The 19,466-nt window shown below is 44.0% G+C and overlaps 1 protein-coding gene across 1 annotated transcript; it reads left to right on the top strand.

Annotated features, from left to right (window-relative positions):
• Positions 1 to 252: 252 nt before the first annotated feature.
• On the top strand, positions 253 to 18,595 carry LOC133025577 (venom phosphodiesterase 1). Its single transcript, XM_061092278.1, has 25 exons — positions 253 to 336; positions 1,071 to 1,158; positions 3,016 to 3,147; positions 3,926 to 4,051; positions 4,291 to 4,351; positions 4,612 to 4,709; positions 5,008 to 5,087; positions 5,771 to 5,890; positions 6,380 to 6,489; positions 7,551 to 7,616; positions 7,748 to 7,820; positions 9,560 to 9,668; positions 10,602 to 10,724; positions 11,295 to 11,326; positions 11,514 to 11,641; positions 12,042 to 12,111; positions 13,798 to 13,885; positions 14,758 to 14,930; positions 15,047 to 15,092; positions 15,180 to 15,334; positions 15,956 to 16,091; positions 16,875 to 16,952; positions 17,025 to 17,157; positions 17,582 to 17,738; positions 17,956 to 18,595. Exons 1-25 carry the CDS (start codon positions 295 to 297, stop codon positions 18,127 to 18,129), a joined length of 2,598 nt encoding a protein of 865 aa, XP_060948261.1. The 5' UTR covers positions 253 to 294; the 3' UTR covers positions 18,130 to 18,595.
• Positions 18,596 to 19,466: the final 871 nt, after the last annotated feature.

Raw genomic sequence — 19,466 nt, 5'->3', positions numbered from 1 at the left:
ATAAACAAATAAAAGTTTTCAAGTTATCAGCTGAACAACAGCGGCTGAGTTCCAGGAAAGTTCTCTGGTCGTGGTCGCTGGACGTGTGAGGTCCAGGAGCTGGAAGCTGTCGGAGGAATCACAGAGAACCTGGGGCTGTAAACTCCCTCTGGCAATTAGTTACTGGCCCCCCCCTCCCCCCCCACCACCACCACCACAACCCCCCCCACCCCGGTCCAGAGGTCACTGGCGATATATCTGCGGCTTGTTCCCGTCGGCGGCTCTGAGCGAGTGTGGCTGACGTCTGCAGCGGCCATGGGTTCAATGAAGGATTCGCAGAGAAAGAAGAAGATCGTGGTAAGAGCCGGTCCTGGATCGGAACTGGTCCTGGATCAGAACTGGTCCTGGATCAGAACTGGTCCTGGATCAGAACTGGTCCTGGATCAGAACTGGTCCTGGATCAGAACTGGTGTTAGTCACAGGCCTCAAGTCGTGTTTACACTGAATACAAGTTGAATCGAGTGCAAGCGGTGAGTCGGCCGTCGTCACTTCAGGCTTACGTACATATTAATATTAAATATTACTACAGCAGTAACTGAGATGGCTGAGGCTCACTCTTTCTTATAGTCAACTCTCATATGGTCTTTTAGATTTTTTATTATTTTATTATTATTATTATTATTCTTACTAGGATTAGGATATTACGTCTGACTATGTATTTGCATCACAATAAACCTAAAATAAATAATGATCATTATTGCTAGTTTATTTGATCTGATATGGTTATATTTCATGCATATAAATATTGCACTAACATAGTTTGAAATACTAGGAATGCAGGAATGTCTGTTTAGGTTAAAGTGACTTAATATTTATTAAAATGCATTAAAAGTGGTATGCTGTTGTTACAGTATTGATATATTAATATTAAGCAGCGCTGTTTTCTAATGTCAAACACCTGAAGATAATTAAGTGTTTGCTGTTTTTCTGTTAAATCTAAATCTGACTTCCCAGTTTGCACTGGTTCAGGATATCTGCAGTTTCCTGTTTGTCTCCAGAGTTTGACTTGTGTCTCTGATGCGTCCTCTCAGGTCGGTGTCCTGGCCGTGTCCATCGTGTCTCTGATCCTTGGGCTCGGACTCGGTCTGGGACTGGACCTGCAGAGATGTTTAAACAAAGGTGCCACACACACACAGACACACACACACACACACACACACACACACCGACACACACAGACATGTCTCTGCTTGTCCCACACTCGACCTTCCCTCTGAATATGAATTTAAGGTTTCTATTATTTTCGTCGCTGTGACTCATATTTGACTCGGACTCTCTGGTGGATCTGGTGGATCTGGTTGATCTGTTTCTGCATCTGGTTCCGGTTCCTGCTGCTGACTCACTCGTGCACCTTGTCCTCACTCGGCCTCCGATGACTCCGTGAGGAAGTCAGACGAGTCAGGTCTGTGGAACTCAGAGAATGGAGAATGTCACTCGAGATGATAATTGACTCAATTTCAAGTTTGATATTCAGGCGGAAAGATGTAATTATCGGGGGTTTTCCATTTTCACGTCCTTGTAAAACCAGAATTCATCTGCTCACAAATCCCCACGGCAATGCGTGTGCATTCATCTGCTGTTTATCACAATTATGTGTCAGACAGAACTCCTGTGTTTATCACAGAACACAACGTGGATGATGTGTGGTTGTGCACGAGGCCGGAGTCTGAATCACTCTGAGCTGATTGTTTGGGTTTGAAGACACAGACACAAAGGACGGTCGTGATAGAGACGTCCTGCAGCTCCGGGGCTGTGAGTGAGTTCTGAGTCTTCATGAGGCACGAAACCGAAATCCCCTCGGGGGGGGGGGGGGGGGGGAGTTCACAACAGACAATTACAGTAGTTGAGGTAAAAAGGTTTGGAAAGAACCAGATGTGACCAGAATTATAAAAACATGTAATAACAGGCAGAGGGAATCTTATCTTAAATGTTTAATTGGGACTTATACGCTCATCTTGTGTTATTTGCTCTATTCGTATGTTTGAATATAATATAAAAACATTTTAAGTTTAGTCGATATAGCTACATGTCAAAATAAATTCAAATTGAATTCACATTGTTAGAATTTTTTATCTTTACACACAATTTTTTGCTATTTATGCAATATTTTACAATTCTGAAGTAGATGAATAACGTGATTCCTCCTCGCTGTGGTTTCTATTTAAAGTATAAACGTATATATATATATACATTTATATACATAGTTTTTTGTATATCGGGAGCAGAGAGAGAAATCAGTTTTTCTTCCTTCAGGCTGAACTGGTTTACAAACGTCCTGCTGGTCTGAAGCCCTTGTTAGACTAATCTCATACAAATAAAGTTATTATCATAACTATTATTACATTGTTTTAATCAGTCGGTCAAACATCTTGAAAGCGTGTCAAGCAGAAGAAGGTCGAAGGTCACAGAACCTGCTCTGGAATCCTCGTGTTCCACTTCTGCATGTGATTCACACCTGGAGTGTCATGTGATGTCACATGACACCCATGCCTCAGGTCTCAAGTGACACATGAGCACGACCCCCCCCGACAAGAGATGTGACCATAACCGATGACACAGCAGAACGGTGCTGGTGACACATGAGGGACAAAATGCTGAGTCACTGCAACGTCACCATGAGTAAAATGCATCAAATCAAACCAGTGAAACTCAGACTGGTATTAGTTTTAATTATTAATATCAAGAGTGAAGTTTAAGTTACTCCTTACAGGGAATAGTAATAATATTTTAAGAGCAATTTATTTAATTTTATATAATAAATAAGATATGTTATAAAAGTGTTAGCTGTATGATTGAGTAATTATCAGATCCTTTTACTTTAATTAAAGTATATGTATTCAGAGAAATAAAAATGTTTCTGTGCTTCAGTCAGAAAATAATTTGTTTTTAAAACAGATGCATCTACAAATGTTTCCCTGTGAATCCGTCTCTTTCCTCTGCTGGTGGATCTTTGCTGAGTCATGTTCTCTGTCCCAGTCGTCCCTCACACGTCCTGCAGAGCTCGGTGCTACCAGCCCTACGACGAGGTCCCAGGATGCAGGTGTGATGAGAACTGCGTCGCCAGCGGCAGCTGTTGCCATGACTACCAGGACATCTGCAAAGCCACATGTGAGGAGAAGCACTTTCCATGAATCCCGCCAAACATCTGGTTGAGTCTAAGTGATCACAGATGGAGCTTCGTGCTCTTCTGTACAATAGTGTTTGGCTCCAGTACAGGCCAGTTAAAAAGCAAAGAGAAGATGGTGGTTCCCTAACTGCATGACTAACCCTGACCCTAACCCTGACCCTGACCCTGACCCTGACCCTGACCCTGACCCTGACCCTGACCCTGACCCTGACCCTAACCCTGACCCTGACCCTAACCCTGACCCTAACCCTGACCCTGACCCTAACCCTAACCCTAACCCTGACCCTAACCCTAACCCTGACCCTAACCCTGACCCTGACCCTGACCCTAACCCTGACCCTAAGCCTGACCCTAACCCTGGCGGTGGACTAGTGTCAGAAACTTGGACTATGGGCAGAAAAGGTCTCTGGTTCGTCTCTGGTTCGACTCCACAGAGAAACAACAAAAAGATGAACCTGGATTGATCTGTCCAAAAATCCAAGAGGATCCTCCCTACCCTGTCTAGTGCCCCTGAGCAAGGCACCTTACTCCCCCAACATCTGCTCCCCGGGCGCCGTACATGGCTGCTCACTGCTCTGTGTGTCCTGCACCAGATGGTTAAAAGCAGAGGTTACATTTCCCTCCTTGCATGAGTGTGCTTGTGCATGTCTGTGCATGTGTTTGGGACAAATAAATGTATCTTAATCTTAATCTTAAACCCTAACCCTGACCTTAACCTTAACCTTAACCCTGACCCTATCCCTGACCCTCACCCTGCAGCCGAGCTGTGGGACTGCACCCGGCTGCGATGTGGAGAGACCCGGCTGCAGCAGAGCAACTGTCACTGCTCGGACGACTGCCTGTCTGCAGGAGACTGCTGCAGCAACTACAAACACGTCTGCCACGGTGAGCGAGAGCAAGCGAGCAACCACACAGTGTGCGTCGGTTCGATTCCCAGGGAAGAACCAGGTTCACGCTTCAGTCGATTTACAGAATTCTCTAACTCTCAACCCTCAAAGCGCTCACACACAAACACCTTGTTACTTGCACTCAGACTTTCTAGTTTTTTGATGAAAGTTAATTCCACACTTGGATCCTGACCTTCAGTGTAAGTGTTGTGTGTTGTTGTTGTCGCTCTGCTGCAGGAGACAGAACCTGGCTGCAGGACGGGTGTGACGACCTCTCGACCCCGACATGTCCAGCACAGTAAGATGTCTCCGTTGTTTTCTGTTTCCATCTCACATCAACTTCTAAGAATCTCAGCTTTTTTGAAAAGACCTGATGTTTATTGAGGCAGTTTTCAGTTAATCAATGAGAAACCAAATCGAGCTGCAGACGTTTTTAAGTGTTTGTGGCATTTTGCAAGATGTTTGATATAATTCCAATACTTTGAGATAGAACTCACAATCAATATCATCAGCAGATGCATGTCTCCCTCATCAGTGTGTTTCTGTGATGACTTCCAGCTTCAAGCAGCAGCCGCTGCTCCTGGTGTCGGTGGACGGACTCAGGGCCGAATACCTGCAGACGTGGGGGTCTCTCATCCCGGTTCTGGACAAACTCAGTGAGTGTCTTTCTCCTCTGAACAGGAATGCAAGGACACATTCTGCAAACAGATAAATTATCACAGTTAATATTTGCCTGGTTTTACGAGTGACCTTTCAGATTCTCTGGGATTCAGGATCTTTTACACAAACTCTTCTGAGGAAGCCTCTGAGTCATGGGATACTTATGAAAAACTTATAAAGTCCATGTGCATTTGAGTGGAAGCAGAAACATTGTCAGTTCAGGCAGAATCTAAATGAATCATCTGGTCTTTATCGTCTGAGACAGCACTGAAACGTCGTGGTTGTTCTCCTCAGGACGGTGTGGAACCTCCGCCCCGTACATGCAGCCAGCGTTTCCCAGCAAGACTTTCCCTAATCACTACACCATCGTCACAGTAAGAGACCCTCAACCTGCTCCACACACACAACACATAGGTATAGACATGTATGGTAAACTGTAGCTTCAATGTCAGGGGTCGGCATTGAACCCCCAACCTGACCTTGACCTTCTTCAGGTGACGTTGCCAAATTTCAAGCTGGCGAATGAGCAGATGTTTGAAACTCTGAAACAACAGACCACAGGTGTAGGTCAACAGAGTGTCCATTCAAAACCCAAAACTCAAATCTACATGCAGCCACTTTCAGTTCGAAGCTGCAGAACAAACTGAGAAAACAGCGAGAAATATTTCAAAACACAAATATTCAAACTCTGAGATTCAATCTGTCGAAGCTTTTCTTTCAGATATTTATTTATCCAGCCGTTGATCACCCACTTTGCTCTTGGCTTCGATTTCTCCGAGACGTTGGAACTACTTGTGATGGAAATGTGGATGGAAACCATCTGAAACCTCTCAGGGTTTCTCCAGAAACTCCCTGAGCGGTTTCACGAAACCATTAATAAAGTCCACTCCCTCCGAGCAGGGGAGTAGCAGCTGCTTCATTCACAGTTTCCATGTGTCAGACGCGTTTTCACATCAACACATCATCACAGAGCAGCAACTACTCTTTTACATTTTTACCTAACAGTGAAACCTTTGTCTATCAACAAGCGTCAGACATGTTTCTCCTCCGCTCTCAGGGTCTCTACCCGGAGTCGAATGGTCTGATCGACAACAGCATGTACGACCCGGTGTTCGATGCCAGCTTCAGTCTGTCCAACGCAGAGAAAGACAACCCCGCCTGGTACCTGGGACAGCCTGTGAGTCTTTCCTGTGGGAACACACCTCCCAAAACCAGCTTACGTCAGTGCAATTACACAACATTACCCAACTCATGTCAACTCACTAAACAATCATACTTGGATTCCAATTAACAAAATATGACGCATGGGATTGGGCGGCTGTGGGTGAAGGGGTAAAGCGGTCGTCCTCCAACCAGAAGCTCGGTGGTTCAACCCTCAGTCTCCTGCTAAAAGCTTCTGCCAAATGACGGAGGATTTAATGTGGTGCAACACAGAAACTGCACAAACCACAGACGAACTCAGTGTGTAGTCATATTGTCTGAGTGCTTTTGTGCAACTATATAGAAAAGTAAATGCATTTACTTAAAAAGTTAGATTTTAATGGATCAGCCAGAGAGAAATGACCCCCTGCTGTTTAATGGCTGAACTTGGGTTTCGTCAGACCTGTGGTATTCTACAACATGTTTCACTGAACACGCACATGTATGTCCTGTTTGCGTGTCGTAGATTTGGCACACAGCGAAGTACCAGGGTCTGAAGGCCGGGACGTTTTTCTGGCCGGGGTCAGAGGTTAAAATCAACGGCAGCTTCCCGAACCTCTACAGGCCGTACGACGGGTGAGTCCCAGTTCTGAGGTCTTATTAAAACTATAAATAAATAAAGAGCGGTTGTGGTTGAAGTAACACTTTCATCAGGCAGTAGGTTTAATGCCAGTTATAGTTTTTCATCTTTTATGTGTTAAATCCTTTCTAATGTTTTCAGGTGCAGTATTAAACTCACTTTTAACACGTCATGTCCCTTTTTCAAGATTCAAGATTCAACATTTTTATTATCAAATGCACAACAACAATAACATAAAGCAGTCGCTGGCAATGAAAAGCTCGAGTCACAGGCTCTCTTCTAGCAATGCTCAATAATTACAACCAAAAATATAAAGTAGAAATAGTATAAAATAGAATAAAATAGAATATAAAAAATTTAAAATAGAAAATAAAAATGTATATATCTAAATATATATATATATATATATATATATAGCAGCTTTGTCTTCTGTTTTGTTCTGCAGCTGCTGTGGCACTTTGGCCCAGTAGAAGTTTCCCCATGAGGACAATAAAGCATATTTGTTTGATGATGGACTTGGATAATCGTGCTATCAAGGCGTTTGTTGCAGTAAAGTTGGTAAACAGGACCTGAGCTGATAAGAAGCTGTGTAAAACCCGTTCAGAGTCAGGGAGAGATGTTATCTCTGTGTGAAGTGGTCGAGCTGGATCCTTATCTCTCGGCTCTGTGGTTAACAGCCGATGACATCGTGTTCTCACTGGAGAACCTCACTGGAACACTGAGTTCTCAAACAGCTGGTTCTCAGCCCTTTGTTGGAACCTCTTCCTCTGAGATCCAGCTCCTCATTCGAACCTTCTGACCAATCACGAGTCAGAGTCAGCTGTCGATCATCAAATAACAAATTCACACCAAACTGATCAGAAACATGAGCGAAGGTCAGAGAGATAAGAACGACCTGAAGTGACAGAAACCACGGTCAGTGTCCCGCTTGCTAACATGGTGGAGGTGAGGTGTGTGTGACCTGCTGCCGGCCACCAGGGGGCGATTTCCCTTCACTTCTAGGAGGCGTCATGTCTTCCACGGGTCAAACTGACCTCCTGATGTTTCCTGTTTCCAGTAAAGTGCCGTTTGAAGAGCGAGTGTTCACGGTGCTGAAGTGGCTGCAGCTGCCGGACGAAGAGCGGTGGGTTCCTCTTCTTCACTCCTCACACAATCCACTCTCATTCACATCCTGTGTTTATTATTCATATTTAATTCTCTTTATTTGATGGTTTAATGCCGATGGTGAGTAAAAAATACACGTTTCCCCTCCAGGCCGGATTTCTACACTCTGTATCTGGAGGAGCCGGATAAATCTGGACACAGCTTCGGCCCTGTGAGCGGGGGGGTGAGTGGTCCTCTCACAGCGACCTGCTGACCCCTTAGCTTCATGCTTCCCGAAATCACAGATCGTTATTACGTCTGAAGTCCGTTAATATCAAATGACTTTCCAAATAAAACCGTTAGATTCACATCAGCAGAGTCTTTACTAAACTTAATGAGACTGAATGAGTAGCTCGCACAGTTCAGAGGTGAACTACTACACACACACACACACACACACACACACACACACACACACACACACACACACTGATAACGTCTGTGCAGGTTCACGATTAAATGGAAATATCATAGAACTGATGAGTCATCTTTATTATTCATGGTTATTTGGAATCTGGTTTTATCTGGAGACGTACAGCTGATTAGTTTTATTCCCGATAGTGAAAACACGTTCTCACTATCCTCGTGAACTGTTTCTCTTTAATAGTCATAAAGTCTTTGCTCTGTGATATGACGCTTTAATAATTGATTTGACGGGTCGGAGGATAAAGAAGCAAGGGGGAGGAGCCTCAGGGGGAAGTGATGCTGCAGAGGAATCAAATGTTTCTGTGATTTGAGCTGATAACTTTCCTGAAGCTTGTTTGTGGAAATCGAAGTCGTGCCGACTCATTCTCTTGACTTCAGATGATCTATATTTCACGGTTACAATTTCAGTTTGTCTTGCTCAAACAAAATTCCAAAAGTTTAAACATAAACGACCAAGAATTGATTTGCAAAGGATTCCTCACATCCTAAGGAAACGCTGTGTGATAACAAACCTCCGTTAATAACAAACCAGCTTCAGGACTTTATTGTGAAAGAGAAGAGCCCCTGCAGAACGACTGGGAACCCCGTTCTCCACTGACTGACACTGGGATCTGAACTTAACATTTTGTGTTTTACCAACTTCAGTCATGTATCGACACCAAAGTTAGTTTAAGCAAAGTTTATACGTTTATAATGCCACTATTTATATATTCCTTGTTCAGTTTATTAAAACAGTTTATTCAAGTGAGCAATTCCTTCCTCACAGTGAACACAACATGAATAAATAAGTGATGAATGAATGATTGCATTTAATTATCAGTCAAACCAAAATAGTTCAAGAACAAGTCTTTCCCTGTCGACCTGTAAACTCCGGCTCTTTGTTGTGGATATGATTTCCCCCCCGACGCCTGCAGCGAACTGAAAACAGGTTCCAGCTGCAGCAGCTTGAAAACCTGAGCTTCACCTGCCAGGAGCGGATCTGTTAGAACGGGTTAGGGTTAGGGTTAGGGTTAGGGTTAAGGGTTAGGGGACCCGGAGGCTGTTAGTGAGGCCGAGGTCAGAAAGGTCACGAGCAGATGATGTCACGTCTGTAGAAACAAGAAGGAAAACAGTGTTTTTATTTGAAAAGCTGCAGTGACCTCAGCGTCAGGAGGCGTTTACTGCTCAGCGTCTTGCTCAAGGACGCCTCACCATGTTGACACAGGGGTGGGGGTGGGTGGGGGTGTGACCCACCCAGCAGACACCAGCGGCCACACACAGATTTCCAAGGAATGTTGTGCATAGGGTTCTGATGAAGTCTATTTTTGAGCTGCATCTTCAGCTTCAGGTCAGGACCAGTCACAGGTTATATTGGTCTTCATGTCTGGTTGTGAAATCTCTGCCGTGGTTTCATGTTGAAACCCCCCCCCCCCTTTGTGTCCTTTGAGGAAACTGTGTGGGATTGAAAGAACTCGTGTGTCACTAACTGGTTTGTGTTTTCTTCCCTTCGGCCTCCAGCTGATCGACGCGCTGCGTGGCGTGGACAAGGTCATAGGTCAGCTGATGAACGGCCTCAAGCAGGTCGGCCTGCACCGCTGCGTCAACATCGTCATCGTGGCCGACCACGGTAACTCCCCCTCTCTTCTACCTGCATCCGTTCAAAACTATAACTGCTTGAGAAGACATGAACGAAATGATTTCATTCATCCAAACATCACAGAACCAATAATATTAATAAAGAATCAGGTAGTGATATAAAGTCATTTCAGTTGATCGTACTTTGTTAAATGCACAGGCTCCTGTCAAGCGTTTTCTTTTATCCTTAATATATGAGAAGAGTCTGGTCTAATTAAAGTGTTTATTAAGAAACAATGAAAAGTTGAACAAACATAGCTATGGACAATTATCACAGCCTATGCTAATTAAGTTAGCAGTAGGAAGTTGAAAATGGCCCCGAACAGCAGGGGTTTGGTATAGTTATAACAGTAGATTTAATGTGATTGGTTATGAAATATTTGGAGGGGAGTCACCGCAAATCACTTTGGATCTCCCTTATTGGTCCAGCCGCAGTCCCACGCCTCTTGTCACCGAATCCAGGAAGTGACATAGCAGCAGCTCTCCGTCATGTTCCTACGCTATTCTACCGGTTGCTAGGCAACTCTATCCAGCCAGTCTGATGTTGTCTCGTAATTTAGCCTTGAGTAGAAAGTGTCTTGCTCCAGCCGTCTTGGCTGCACCAACTTAACTATAACAACTCTCTCGTCTCTCTCCTATCAGGACAGCTGTGAGACTGACCATCCTTGTGACTCACATATATTGCTAGCAAATTCCAAATATTAAATAGATTTAAGAGAAAGGATTAAAATAATGATTTGTATATGGTAATATTCCTGACTCAAACTGCTCCTACCTTTATTGTTAAAAGTTCAGTCAGACACAACCTATAGTTAAAAGTTGGAAATCCCAACACTCCCTAGAGGGGAATCCTGTGAGTCCCAGCTGATGAATGAGATTTTTTTACAAGATAACTTCCCCACTAGAGATGAGCTTGCTGTTGCAGGGATGGAGGAGACGAGCTGCGACAGGAAGGAGGCGCTGCAGGAGCTGGTGGGCGACATCACAGGCTACTGGGTCAACGAGGGGCCGTTCGGACGCATCCGAGCCAGAAACAAAGACGCAGTCAGTGAGTGAATGTTCCCCTCAGAACTCAGATGAACAGTCTGACCCGAGTGGAGCTGCAGAAAGATCCTTCATCACAACCTCGGTTTCCATGTCACAGTCTGTGGCAACACAACAAAACACAACTTATCCACAGATTATCTTACTGTTATGAAAATATAAATGCTCCATTCAGTTCTTAAGAAGTCATTCCAGCGAAGCCTCTGGGCGGCACAGAGCCCCCCCCCACCTCAGGATCTCTCAGCGGTTTGTGGAATGAGCCACTTCGGAAGATTAGGAAATGAGTGTTTGTCTTTGTGAGAGATCTTCTCTTTGTTTCACTGGAGAGGAAAACCACTCGGATTCACAGAAACCTGACATTTGCCTCAATTACCTCAATAACAAAGTTGGAATCTGACCTTAGAACCTGTAAACGAACCTGCGTGTGACGTGGGTGCACGTGTAGACAAAGCTGGATCCATTTAGATCTGTGACCACGTGGTGAGGTCACCGAAACCACCTTGAGATGTGGTGTTGTGGGAAGTTCTCACGCTGTGAGCGAGACTCTGACCTCACTCTCTTTTCCTTTCAACAGTCGACTCAGCCGGACTCGTGGCAAACATGACAGTAAGTGTTCCACCGTCAACCACTTGTAAAATGATCAACCACATCTGGATCAAGGGGTTTCAACCCAGGTGTTAGTTTTCATTACACTATTTAAAAATAAAAAGCATTTTTTATAGTGTAAGAAACGAACAACATGTGTCCGATTGAAGTCCAGTTATCAAACGTGTTTATTGTTCTGTGATTTCAGTGTAAGAAACCAGGGCAACGGATCAAACCGTACCTGAAGGCCAATCTCCCGAAGCGTCTCCACTTCGCCAACAGCCGGCGCATCGAAGACGTCAACGTCCTGGTGGAAGCAAAATGGCTGTTTGAGCGGTAGGACTGTTCTATGCATGTGGTCGATGAGCTCGTCTTCAAAGCCTGCCCCCTACTGGTCACGTGCATATGGCGTACAGATATCTGACAGGATTCAGACTTTCAGTGATTATGAGCAAAAGTCATTGCTATGCAAAGAGTTACAAGATGTTGTAGATTAGATGGCGCCCATGAAAGGCCAACTTATACATTAGCCCCCCCAGTTGAGTGTAGATCATCACCACAATGACCACCGCGGCATGACGGGTGCAAAGCCTGTTCTTACTCACATCCTGCAGCTCCACCATCTCCTTAGATGGAGTATTTAGCTTCACCTCAGTTTCCCTTCATCTCTAAACACTCACTCCTTCAGGGTTTGTCAGACTGTGAGTGTTTGTCTGAAGCTTCTGTGTCTCCTCAGATATCCTGGATCCCTGACCTTCTGCTCCGGTGGAGCCCACGGCTACGACAACGATGTGGAGAGCATGCATGTGAGCACTGTTCTCTTCTCTGCAACTCGTCAGAAGCAAAGTCCTCATTAAACCTTAAAATACATCTCTGTTCTACTAAACTACACCTTGTTCATGTGGATTTTTACCGGTTCTCCCATAATAGTCCAGGCAAAGTAGCGTTTTACGACCGACTAATTGTAAAATAATTTTTTTCAGCATAGATTATTTCTATGAGGTGTCCAGAACAACATACTAAAAGTCCTAAGAAATCCTAGTTGAGGAAATATGTTTAATTCTCATCAATCCGAGATGCATGTGCCAATAAGGCAACAATACACCCCAAAAAGACTATTACAATACCAATCAAAATGAAACTTTACACAATGAAAGTAACCCTGAAACGTAACATTTTTTGTATTACAAGTTTCTTTTGAAATGAATTTGAATATGCACATGAGCTCCACACTTATTGAATATGTCCTAATTTGCATATAGGCAGAAACACCATTCATATGTATTACAAATACATCGGCCCAATCTTCATCCAATCATCCTACTGCCAATGGCTGATGGCAAAGCTGCTTTTAGACTGGCCTCTAACCTGAAAACTGTCTGGTTTGGTAGTACCTGCCAGGGGTATAACACCCACCGGTATAGTCTTCAGGGTCACGGAGGCACACGAGCCCCCCCCACCACCAAAGAATAAACAATGACACTAGCTTCCTTTTCAGCCAGTCACTGGAAAATGTGGGAAAAGGCATCATCATTGCAGCAGGTGAAAAAGCTCTAGTATCACTGTGTGGGGGCGAAAAAAAGATGAATCACTGGATATGCTGAGATACCAGAGATTCTGTGATACAGTAACTCAGAACTCATCTCCAGTGGAACCTCAAACTCTCCCTCCAACGTCAACAGCTGCAAAGTTCCATACTCTTCGGGTCTTTTAGTAAATGATGGAGTGGAAAAGGGGAAGTGAAGGTATGGACCCAAAAGACTGGGGGGGGGCATGTTTTGGATGGGAGATTTATGCCGATAATGACCGATCAGCCTGCGGCACCACCAGAAATACTAGATGTAGTCCGCTGTAGTTGCAAGAAAGACTGCAGCACAAAGAGATGAAGATTGGGCCGATGTTTTTGTCATACATATGAATGGTGTTTCTGCCTATGCAAATTAGGACATATTCAATACGTGTGGAGCTCATGTACATATTCAAATTCATTTCAAAAGAAACTTGTAATAGAAAAAAGTTACTTTTCATGTATACTTTTACCATGTAAAGTTTATTGTTGTAGGAGTAAAGGAAAAAATTAAGCCTATTTGGGTGTATTTGGGGCATATTCGATTAGTGTATAGCTCACTTGCATATTAAAATTCATTTTCGAAGAAACTTGTAATACAAAAAATGTTATGTTTCATGGTAACTTTCATTGTGTAAAGTTTCATTTTGATAGGAGTAAAGAAAAAAATAACACCTTTGGGGTGTATTGTTTCCGGGCCTTATTGGCACACATTGATGAGAATTAAACATATTTCCTCAACTAGGATTTCTTAGGACTTTTAGTATGTTGTTCTGGACACCTCATAGAAATGATCTATGATGAAAAAAATTCTTTTACAATTACTTCTATTTTTGGCTCCAAAATGGGCTACTTTGCCTGAACTATAAGTTTAAAACCTGTTATTGGTCACCATGGCTACTGCAGCTTCTTCTTTTTCTTGCAGGCCATGTTTGTCAGTTATGGACCAAAGTTTAAGAACCAAACAGAAATCGAACCTTTCTCCAACATCGAGCTGTACAACCTCATGTGTGGTGAGTCGAGTTCCAACCTCCACGAGACCTTTCAATCAAAACACAAAAAGGGTTTTACAGACAGATATAAAAACAGCGTAACACTGTAAAAAACACTTGGAAGACAACAATCTGTGTGAGATTAAAACAACAAAGTCACCATAAAACAATGCAGGTTTTCAGGAGTGCACACGAGCCCGAACACATTCAGAAGTTGGATCATACGTCGGGTGTGAAGCGGTGCCAAGAGTTTGAATGAAGCCATCTTACTGCACCAGCTTGTTAAAAATAGAAAAGACATATTTGCAATGTTTGTGTGAAGTTTCCAAACATGTTCCTGCAGACGAGCGTGAAGGAGTGAGCACAGCCACCTGCTGTGGAAGAGCTCTGCTCAGCTGTTTATTCAAAGTTCATTCATATGGAACGTGTCCAAATCGCACTGGAGTCAACACTGATCTTCACTGGACTCGGAACAACACACATGACAAGTGTGAAGCTGATCAGAAGAACTGTCCTGGAGACAGAGACAAGGAATAACTATCATGAGAATGTAAAACCTTCTGAACCATGTTGCTGGTGCACTGACCACACTCTCAGATACTAGAACAATAAGCGTCACGAGTCCAAAACCAGTCAAATGAAACCAGATGTGGGAAACCTAAACAAACACTGTCTATCACAATGTGATGGATGAATGCTGCAGAGCTTGTCGGCTGTGCAGCATCAGTTTGTGTCTCAGGACCAAACTGGGATCTGTGCAGCTGTGATGTAAACAGCTGAGGACGAGTGGGTTGATTCTCTGAGTCAAATCGTGACTGAATCATGTTTTCATGCAACTCGTCATCCATCTGTTGTGACTGCTCAACCAACCTAAACATCATTGTCCTCTGCAGACGTTCTGCAGATTCAACCCACCGACAACAACGGGACCCACGGCAGCATGAACCACCTCCTGAGGAAGCCCTACTTCTCACCAGCGCCCCCTGCAGAGCAGAGCGGGCCGGCCCGGTGTCCGCTGCTCGGCCTGGAGCCGGCCGACCAGCTGGGGTGCTCCTGTCCTGCTCTGGTGGGTGATCTGACTCTGAAGGTCTCGAGAGGACACTGATCACATGTCCCTGTGATTCTCTCCAACGTTAAAACACAAAACCACTTCATCTGTGTTGCTCTGTTGTGTCTCTTCAGATCACAAACGCCACCAACAGTCGTCTGAATCTGACGGCACAACAAGGTGAGGAGGGGAAGAAAGATTCTCTGTCTCTTTGTGTTTTTTGATTGTGATTATTTCACATTGTTCCTGTCGCTGTGCTGCGTCCAGAGCTGAGTGCAGAGACGGAGCACCTGTTGTTCGGTCGTCCTCGGATGCTGCAGCCGGACCAGAGCTACTGTCTCCTCTACCAGGAAGGATTCATCAGCGGCTACAGCTCCGACGCCCTGATGCCTCTGTGGAGCTCCTTCACCGTCCACAAGCCGGTGAGCCACTCCTCAACAGGGTTCGACTTTAATACAAGAAACGTTCAAGGGTTCGAAACTGAAGCCAGTCAGAGTCCTGGTGTCTAAGTCCGAATCATTTCAAATGACTGGTTTGTGGAGATTGAAGTTTGAATTCTTTCCGTAGCATCACTGAAGAATCTGCCATGGTTTAAATGCACTGCTATACTCGCCTCTTCTCCATTAGTAATGTGTTGTCTGTGTGTAATTTTGTCCTCAACTGCTATACTCGCCTCTTCTGTCTCTCTCTCTCTCTCTCTCTCTCTCTCTCTCTCTCTCTCTGAACACTTTTCATAATAACATCTCTAACGTTGTGTTTTACTGCAGCGCCACTAGATCACTTTATGATCCATAAAGTTTTTGTGGAGATTGAAGTTTGAATTCTTTCCGTAGCATCACTGAAGAATCGGCCATGGTTTAAATGCACATTAAACACATTCAAATATCTGGGTGGAAAAAGTCACCAAATTGAAACTGAAATGGACAAAACTCTTCTGAGTGGATTCCCTGTAGACTCGGGGTTAGTGCTGTGACACATAACTGAAGTGAAAGTGTCTGAAGCTGTGATGATGATCTCTGATCTAAAAACAAACGATGATCCAGATGAACTCAGATCCGCTGCCTCCGGTGACACCGAGCTGCCTGAGGGCCGACGTCAGACTTCCTGTGTCCCACAGCCCGAGATGTGACCAGTATGAAGCAGCTGGGAATCTGACACACGCTTTCCTGTACCCACCTAGTATGTATCACACACACACAGACACACACACACACCCCTAGACACACACACAGACACACACTCACCTGTTGATTTGATATGTATGTCTAGGGGCACAATCCTAAACACACACATCCATTAGTAATGTGTTGTCTGTGTGTAATTTTGTCCTCAACTGCTATACTCGCCTCTTCTGTCTCTCTCTCTCTCTCCCTCTCTCTCTCTCTCTCTGTCTCTCTCTCTCTCTCTCTCTCTCTCTCTCTCTCTCTCTCTCTCTCTCTCTCTCTCTCTCTCTCTATCTCTCTATCTGAACACTTTTCACAATAACATCTCTAACGTTGTGTTTTACTGCAGCGCCACTAGATCACTTTATGATCCATAAAGTTTTTACCGTCCATGCAGACAGACCTCAAAGCTTCAGCTCCAGTTACCGCAACGATATGCAGTTTTCTCTCTCTCTCTCTCTCTCTCTCTCTCTCTCTCTCTCTCTCTCTCTCTCTCTCTCTCTCTGTGAGAACTTTCCCTCTTCAGTCAGTTTTCCTCTGAATCTGTTGGGAAATACTCATCATAAAATGAACATTTCCTGCATCTGATCCAAAATGAATGTGATTAATCCAGTTACCAAACCCGCAGTGATGAAAGCCAGCTTGTGTCAGAGGCAACACGTCCTCCATGTTCTACATGAACCACGCAGGCATTAGATTCATATTAAACATCAAAAACGGTTACAACAAATAGAGTGACGTGTGTACCTCTTGTCTAAACTTCTCCCCCTCACTTCATTGGAACATTGTGTGTTGACAGATCTGAACACGACAGCGGAGCAACAGTTCGATTCCCTACTGATGAGTAATGTGGTGCCAATGTACCCAGAGTTTAAGAGTAAGTTACACAACTAGATACATAAATCAGGTGAAAATCCAAATCTCACTTCTCCTCCTCCTCCTGGCACAGAGATCTGGAACTACTTCCACGGCAGCTTGTTGATGAAATACGCCGACGTGTACAACGGCATCAACGTGGTGATCGGGCCCGTCTTCGATTACAACTACGACGGCCGGTTCGACTCTCCAGAGCAGATCCAGCAGTGAGTTTCCTTCCATGACAAGACTCCGATTTCACTTGGGTTTCAGTCAGTTGCAGGGATACACTTCATAACAGGTTTTCAGAGCTGCACTGAAGTCCAGGCATGTTCCTGACGTGTTCCTGACGTGTTCTTGACGTGTTCCTGACGTGTTCTTGACGTGTTCCTGACGTGTTCCTGACGTGTTCCTGACGTGTTCCTGACGTGTTCTTGACGTGTTCCTGACGTGTTCCTGACGTGTTCCTGACGTGTTCCTGACGTGTTCACGAGGTTCTGTAGAAGAACACATGTCAGAGTCAGTGTCTCTGGGTTAGCCTGCTGGTAAATGTCTCAGAGGAACTAGTTAGTGGGAAACATTTGAAGATGTTTCTAACGTGTGACCTTCAGGAGCTGTTTATGAATTATCATTCCTCTGTGTCTGATTCAGGTTTGTGTCTGGAACTAATATCTCCGTCCCCACTCATTACTTTGCGGTGCTGACGAGCTGCGGAGACTCGGCCCAGCCGGTGAGCAGCTGCACCGGGTCGCTGGCGAGCGTCTGCTTCCTGCTGCCACACGCCATCAGCAACTCAGAGAGCTGCAGGGTAATAATAAACAGCACTTTGTTTTCTGTCAGGAAATATTGAGAAATTTACCATCACACGAAAATACATTTCAATCAATTTCAATCTAAACTGTTTAAACTCTCGACATGTTTTATCGGTGAATGTGAAAAAGAAGTAAAACAACTGGTGAAGTGACTTTAAACTTCGTCCTAATTAGAGTTTTGGTCGATTATTTAATTTACATTTTTCCTCACAGAGTGCAGAGGATGAATCTCATTGGGTGGAAGATCACATGTGGTTCCACCAATCACGGGTCAGAGACGTGGAGTGGATCACAGGACTGGACTTTTACCAGAACAGCAGTCGACCAATCCCAGAGCTGCTGAGGATGAAGACCCGCCCCACGGCCGCCATTCAGAGAAAACTGTGAAAGATCCAACTGCATCTATTAAAACATGAATATATAGATCTATAAATATCTACAGATCTATAAAAATATAAACATACAGATGTATAAATAATAAATATACAGATCTATACATCACCATCAAGATTAATATTCAGCATTTGTAAAATTCTTCATGATGAGTTTTAAATTGTCAACGAAACTTTGTTTTTTTATTAACTTTATAGATTTTAATCTGATCGGAATTTTATTTTTATATTGTTGAATCTTATTTTATTCTTAGTGTCATGATTGTGTGAATCTCTCAACGTGTATTTCCGTGAAGTAAATTAGAAACAAATCTTTTGACCCTCGCTGGACTTTTCATGATCACTTTTCATGTTATTTGTTTGATTTTTTTATTTTGAGAAACTACTGAGTATTTGTTCTTTGCCTGTTTCTTGATTTTTTGCACCGAACTATTAAAACAAACAAAATTTTATACAAATTGCTGCTGAATTCTGTCTTTTCTATATCTTTCAAAGCTCTGAAGCTGAGGACAGTTTCTCACGGACTCAGTCTGAACAGAAACCAGCGACGGAGCCGTCACAGTAAACTCTGTCCTGCATGTTGCACCCACCCTGAACTCTGGTTCCAGCTTCATGACTGTTGCAGATTAAAAGCGTCTCCGTCATCGGGGGGGAACCGGAGGCGTCTCAATGAGATCAGAGATAAACTGTGTTTGTAACCACGAGCTCACGTCAGCAAACGTCGACCTCATGCATGTGATTACTCAAATACTGGAAGTCAAAATATCCCAGATCTGAACGTCGGCCATCTTGCACAGAGTCGTGATAACGTGATGAAATACATCATGTCATCATATTTCTGTGTATTTGTCAAATAGTTTTTCTATTTTTGCTTCTTTATTCCATTAAAGAGAGAGATTCTATGTCCATTTAAATTGAATTGATTGTATTTATTTATTTTTGTCCTCTCTGGACTTCCATACAACCTCCCACACTGCTTCGTGATGATGTCACATTCTTTACACGTTGAACCTGGAAACCCCACGAGGAATGTGACATCACCAGTACAGTAAGTTTCTCAAGTTGCACAAACTGTACGCAGGCGCTCTGACGTGAGGTCGCCCGCACGCCATCAGTGATTACACAGCAAGAGCATCAGGAGCAAACGTGGGACCAGCAGTAAACAGCGTCTCAGACTTCACTTGTTTGATGTTTATTTGGGAGATAATGTCAGCGACAGTTTATTGAAAAGAATCTTTCAGCCACAGGAAGTTTACTTTGAAAGTTCTTCGCTCTTAATGGGTCTGTAACCTGCACTTTAATGTTTACAGAGTCTTAGTGAAGCACGAACCT

This window comes from Limanda limanda, chromosome 19 (assembly GCF_963576545.1).
Source record: "Limanda limanda chromosome 19, fLimLim1.1, whole genome shotgun sequence".
Lineage (NCBI taxonomy): Eukaryota > Metazoa > Chordata > Actinopteri > Pleuronectiformes > Pleuronectidae > Limanda > Limanda limanda.
Note: the sequence above shows the minus strand (reverse complement) of the source record. Positions and strands in the feature narration are given on the sequence as shown.

Coding starts and splice junctions, on each gene's coding strand:
- LOC133025577 (XM_061092278.1), top strand. CDS start 295: ATGGGTTCAATGAAGGATTCGCAGAGAAAGAAGAAGATCGTG. Junction 16,953..17,024: donor AATGTACCCAGAGTTTAAGA/GTAAGTTACACA, acceptor CTCCTGGCACAG/AGATCTGGAACTACTTCCAC. Junction 17,739..17,955: donor GCAACTCAGAGAGCTGCAGG/GTAATAATAAAC, acceptor TTTTCCTCACAG/AGTGCAGAGGATGAATCTCA.